The sequence below is a fragment of the Oncorhynchus kisutch genome, linkage group LG15, assembly GCF_002021735.2.
Source record: "Oncorhynchus kisutch isolate 150728-3 linkage group LG15, Okis_V2, whole genome shotgun sequence".
Classification (NCBI taxonomy): Eukaryota; Metazoa; Chordata; class Actinopteri; order Salmoniformes; family Salmonidae; genus Oncorhynchus; species Oncorhynchus kisutch.
Genome location: NC_034188.2, coordinates 72,988,002 through 72,994,001, shown reverse-complemented (window position 1 = coordinate 72,994,001; position 6,000 = coordinate 72,988,002). Strand labels below are relative to the sequence as shown.

General features: G+C 48.3%; 1 protein-coding gene across 1 annotated transcript in view; it reads left to right on the top strand.

Annotated features, from left to right (window-relative positions):
• The first annotated feature begins 425 nt into the window (after positions 1-425).
• The window catches only part of ecel1 (endothelin converting enzyme-like 1), a 38,049-nt gene continuing 32,474 nt past the window's right edge, over positions 426-6,000 (top strand). Inside the window, exons 1-4 of the mRNA XM_031791062.1 lie at positions 426-2,307; positions 2,462-2,530; positions 2,722-2,832; positions 5,120-5,212. Of these exons, the coding sequence (XP_031646922.1) occupies positions 1,447-2,307; positions 2,462-2,530; positions 2,722-2,832; positions 5,120-5,212 (1,134 nt within the window). The 5' untranslated portion in view covers positions 426-1,446. The remainder of the gene's footprint in view (positions 2,308-2,461; positions 2,531-2,721; positions 2,833-5,119; positions 5,213-6,000) is intronic.

Below are 6,000 nucleotides of genomic sequence, written 5' to 3'. Positions count from 1 at the left end.
ACTTTGGCTCTGATGTCTTTAACAGCCTTTTCTTCTATTGCTAAGTGTTTTTTATGTGCTTGTGAATTTATCACAGTAAATAAATACTTGAAGTTGTTCCAAACATCAGCATTCAAAGTGTTTAAGGTTAAGTTCAGGATATTAACTCAGCATTATTAAGGATTGGCATTAACTCAGAATGGTTAAGGTTTGGGATAGACTCAGAATGGTTAAGGTTTGGGATAGACTCAGAATGGTTAAGGTTTGGGATAGACTCAGAATGGTTAAGGTTTGGCATTAACTCAGAATGGTTAAGGATTGGCATTAACTCAGAATGGTTAAGGTTTGGCATTAACTCAGAATGGTTAAGGTTTGGGATAGACTCAGAATGGTTAAGGTTTGGGATAGACTCAGAATGGTTAAGGTTTGGGATAGACTTAAAACAAAAATATAAAAAAACACTTTCTACCTATAAATTCAAACTTGCAACCTTTGGAATCAGAGGCAGATGCTTACGTCTATCCACCATCCCCATCGCCCTAGCAAATCTGAAACCTACTTGAAGGTAACAGCATTCACTGTTACCCCTAGTGACCAGCTTCCACATCATCTCCTGATGTCCTCAGACATGGATGGACGTCGAATACTGACTTGTACCACGGAAGACCTGGCTGGTATGTGTGTCCTCACAACCAGTCCTGCAGAATGTCTATTCCTGCCTGTCTAAATAACTCTTCCATGCCATTTCCATCCCTCTTTCTTCCTTCTCCCCCTTTTCTGCATCTTTATCTACCCCTCTCCCCTCCCTTTGCACACTCCCCCATCCTATCTCTCTCCCTCCCTCTCCTCATCCTCTCTCTCCATCTTCCTACCTCTCCCTCCCTTTTGCCTCCCCTACTCCCTATCGATCCATCCAAAGTCATGAGCCACAGACGAAATCATCTCCCTGATGGATGGGTGTCAGAAATCAATCCAAAGAACTTTAGGAAAGAACGACAGACTGAAAGAAGAGCATCTCAAAAGAGACAGAACCCTTTGTCTTATCTCAGTGCTGTAATCATGGATTCCATCTTCTGTCTCATCCACTCCCTCCCTCCCTCTTCCTCTCCTCCTTTTCTATTGACAGACAGGCTGAGGCTCCACTGGGTGAAAAGGAAGAGAGGAAGACAGGGCAAAAATTGGAAAGAGAGACCAAGACCCAGAGATACACTGACAGAGAAACAAAGAGAGAGCCTCAGTGTTCCCTAACTCTGTAAGGGTAGCAGAGGAGACATACAAGAGGCAGTGAGTGTGTTTAGGAGAGCCCAGGGCATTTGGGCTGCGTTACCCCTTTAGCCCTCTAGTGGGTGCCCTCGCCCATATCAGGCCTGAAGGGACATGGCGATCTGAAAGACTCTTCTCTCTACCACCACTCCCTCGATCAGTCTCTTTTTTTCAACAACGTAACTGTAATCAACTCTCGTTGCCATGGAGAAGACATACTCCCTCACAGCCCACTACGATGAGTTCCAGGAGGTCAAGTATGGTGGTCGCTATAGCAGCGGCACCCTTAGCAACGGCATGAGCCTGCACTTGGGCGGGAGCCTAGACCGAAATATTGGGCGTGGCCGAGGCAAAGGGGGCGGGGCCAGTGATCGGTGTCGGGACCTGAGTGGCATCAACAGAGGACAGGGACTTCCTCGTTGGAGCCGCAGGGAGATCTGCCTGCTCTCTGCTCTGGTGTTTGCTGTGGGGATGTGTGTCATCCTGGGCAGCATGCTGGCACTCAAATACATCTCCCTGGACTTCCAGCAAGAGGCGCACTGCAGACAGGACTGCCAGAAGAAACGCTCGTTAGTCCGCGCCGCACGCTTCATCCAGGCCAACATCGACCCCACCATCCAGCCCTGCCAGGATTTCTACAGCTTTGCCTGTGGTGGCTGGCTACAGCGCCATGGCATCCCAGAGGACAAGCTGAGCTATGGCATCATCACCGCCATCGGAGAGCACAATGAGGAGAAGCTACAACGTCTCCTGCTGGAGCCAGTGCACCGGCACACCGTGGACTCTGCGGAACGCAAGGTGAAAGAGTTCTACCGCTCCTGTGTGAATATCCAGGAGATTGACAAGCTGGGGTCGGGACCCATGACGGAGGTGATTGACAGCTGTGGCGGGTGGGACCTGGTTGGAGTGCCCTCTGGTGGTGCGGGGTGGGAGAGCAGTACTGCACCAGCCAGACCAGACTTTAACGAGTTGCTCTATAGGACCCAGGGGGTGTACAGCACTGCGGTCTTCTTCTCTCTGACTGTCAACGTGGACGATAAGAACTCCTCACGCAACGCTATCAGGGTAAGAGTGTCTCTGTCAGAGTGTCTCTCTGCGTGTGTGAACACCTTACTGTTTATCATCTGACTGATATACCATCTGTTTACTTACATGTCTGTGTTGATTACACATGTCCATATGTATTCCCTTGACTGTAATCGTATGTGTGTATTTGTAGATTGATCAGGAGGGGCTCACACTGCCTGAGAGGACTCTGTACCTGGGGCAGGATGAGGACAGTGTGAAGGTAAAGGATTACCCCCTCCCTCTTTCTATCCACCACTCCATCTCTCCATCTGTTCACTTATCGACCAATTCCTTTCTTCTCCATCCATCCACCTGTTTGTTCCTGTCATCTCTGTTCCCTTTGTTATCCTGTCTGCTCTGCCACATGTCACACTGCTGTCCATTGACCATTAATGATGATGTCATGGACAGATCCTGGCGGCTTACAAGGCCCTGATGGAGCGTCTGCTAAGCATGCTGGGGGCTCACAATGCCACTCAGAAGTCCAAAGAGATCCTACAGCTGGAAACACTCCTAGCCAACGTAAGTGTGTGTGTGTGTTTGGTGTGTATTTGTGTGTGTGCATGTCTATATGCGTGTGTGTTTGTTTGTGTGTGTGCATGTCTATATGCGTGTGTGTTTGTGTGTGTGCATGTCTATATGCGTGTGTGTTTGTGTGTGTGCATGTCTATATGCGTGTGTGTTTGTGTGTGTGCATGTCTATATGCGTGTGTGTTTGTGTGTGTGCATGTCTATATGCTTGTGTGTTTGTGTGTGTGCATGTCTATATGCGTGTGTGTTTGTGTGTGTGCATGTCTATATGCGTGTGTGTTTGTGTGTGTGCATGTCTATATGCGTGTGTGTTTGTGTGTGTGCATGTCTATATGCGTGTGTGTTTGTGTGTGTGCATGTCTATATGCTTGTGTGTTTGTGTGTGCGCATGTCTATATGCGTGTGTGTTTGTGTGTGTGCATGTCTATATGCGTGTGTGTTTGTGTGTGTGCATGTCTATATGCGTGTGTGTTTGTGTGTGTGCATGTCTATATGCGTGTGTGTTTGTGTGTGTGCATGTCTATATGCGTGTGTGTTTGTGTGTGTGCATGTCTATATGCGTGTGTGTTTGTGTGTGTGCATGTCTATATGCGTGCGTGTGTGTGCATGTCTATATGCGTGCGTGTGTGTGCATGTCTATATGCGTGCGTGTGTGTGCATGTCTATATGCGTGTGTGTGTGTGCATGTCTATATGCGTGTGTGTTTGTGTGTGTGCATGTCTATATGCGTGTGTGTGTTTGTGTGTGCATGTCTATATGCGTGTGTGTTTGTGTGTGTGCATGTCTATATGCGTGTGTGTTTGTGTGTGTGCATGTCTATATGCGTGCGTGTGTGTGCATGTCTATATGCGTGTGTGTTTGTGTGTGTGCATGTCTATATGCGTGTGTGTTTGTGTGTGTGCATGTCTATATGCGTGTGTGTTTGTGTGTGTGCATGTCTATATGCGTGTGTGTTTGTGTGTGTGCATGTCTATATGCGTGTGTGTGTGTTTGTGTGCATGTCTATATGCGTGTGTGTTTGTGTGCATGTCTATATGCGTGCGTGTGTGTGCATGTCTATATGCGTGTGTGTGCATGTCTATATGCGTGTGTGTGCTTGTCTATATGCGTGTGTGTTTGTGTGTGTGCATGTCTATATGCGTGTGTGTGCTTGTCTATATGCGTGTGTGTTTGTGTGTGTGCATGTCTATATGCGTGTGTGTGCTTGTCTATATGCGTGTGTTTGTGTGTGTGCATGTCTATATGCGTGTGTGTTTGTGTGTGTGCATGTCTATATGCATGTGTGTGCTTGTCTATATGCGTGTGTGTTTGTCTATATGCGTGTGTGTTTGTGTGCATGTCTATATGCGTGTGTGTGTGCATGTCTATATGCGTGTGTGTGTGTGCATGTCTATATGCGTGTGTGTGTGTGTGTGCATGTCTATATGCGTGTGTGTGTGTGTGTGTGTGCATGTCTATATGCGTGTGTGTTTGTGTGTGTGCATGTCTATATGCATGTGTGTGTGTGCATGTCTATATGCGTGTGTGTTTGTGTGTGTGCATGTCTATATGCGTGTGTGTTTGTGTGTGTGCATGTCTATATGCGTGTGTGTTTGTGTGTGTGCATGTCTATATGCATGTGTGTGCTTGTCTATATGCGTGTGTGTTTGTCTATATGCGTGTGTGTTTGTGTGCATGTCTATATGCGTGTGTGTGTGCATGTCTATATGCGTGTGTGTGTGTGTGCATGTCTATATGCGTGTGTGTGTGTGTGTGCATGTCTATATGCGTGTGTGTTTGTGTGTGTGCATGTCTATATGCATGTGTGTGTGTGCATGTCTATATGCGTGTGTGTTTGTGTGTGTGCATGTCTATATGCGTGTGTGTTTGTGTGTGTGCATGTCTATATGCGTGTGTGTTTGTGTGTGTGCATGTCTATATGCGTGTGTGTGTGTGTGCATGTCTATATGCGTGTGTGTGTGTGTGCATGTCTATATGCGTGTGTGTTTGTGTGTGTGCTTGTCTATATGCGTGTGTGTGTGTGTGTGCATGTCTATATGCGTGTGTGTGTGTGTGTGTGCATGTCTATATGCGTGTGTGTGTGTGTGTGTGCATGTCTATATGCGTGTGTGTTTGTGTGTGTGCATGTCTATATGCGTGTGTGTGTGTGTGTGTGCATGTCTATATGCGTGTGTGTGTGTGTGTGTGCATGTCTATATGCGTGTGTGTGTGTGTGTGTGTGTGTGCATGTCTATATGCGTGTGTGTTCAGTTGTAATGTTTCTTCCCCTCTGTTTCAGATCACTGTGTCTGAGTATGATGAACAGAGAAAGGACATCAACACTATGTACAACCGCATCACCCTGAGACAACTACAGCGCATCGCTCCTAGTGTGAGTACCACACACACACACACACACACACACACACACACACACACACACACACACACACACACACACATCTGTGTTGTGTGTGTGGGCAGAAGTGTGATGGATTAAGAGCTGATCTCCAGCAGAGCATTGTGAAGTGTGTGAAGTGTGTGTGTAAGGCGGGGGGCCATTCTAGGCCCCGTGAACCTCTCATACCCACGCCTCCGTGGCTCAGCGAAGCTGTCCGCCTTCCGGGGACAGAAGGAGACCAACGGGGGGCTACGGAAGGAAGGAGAAAGAGGGGAGAGGAAGGGAGAGGACGGGATAAATAGGGGGGGACTTCAGAAGGAGGGGAACTGATGGGGGGGCATATGGGGGAAAGAGGGACTGAGGGGGGTAGAGAAAGAGGGGAGAGGAAGGGAGAGGACGGGATAAATAGGGGGGCCTTCAGAAGGAGGGGAACTGATGGGGGGGCATATGGGGGAAAGAGGGACTGAGAGGGGTAGAGAAAGAGGGGAGAGGAAGGGAGAGGACGGGATAAATAGGGGGGGACTTCAGAAGGAGGACGGGAGGGGGGGGGAGAACTGATGGGGGGGCATATGGGGGAAAGAGGGACTGAGGGGGGTAGAGAATCAGGGGGGAAGTCAGGAGGGGAGAGCCATAAGGTGACTTGGACAGCAGCAGGAAACTGATGGAGAATTCAGAGCTGCTCCATCACTTCTGATTGGAGAAGAAGGGAGGGGAGTGAATGGGGGAATGGACATGGACAGAGAGAGAGATGAATGAAGTGAGCTTCACTAGCATCACTG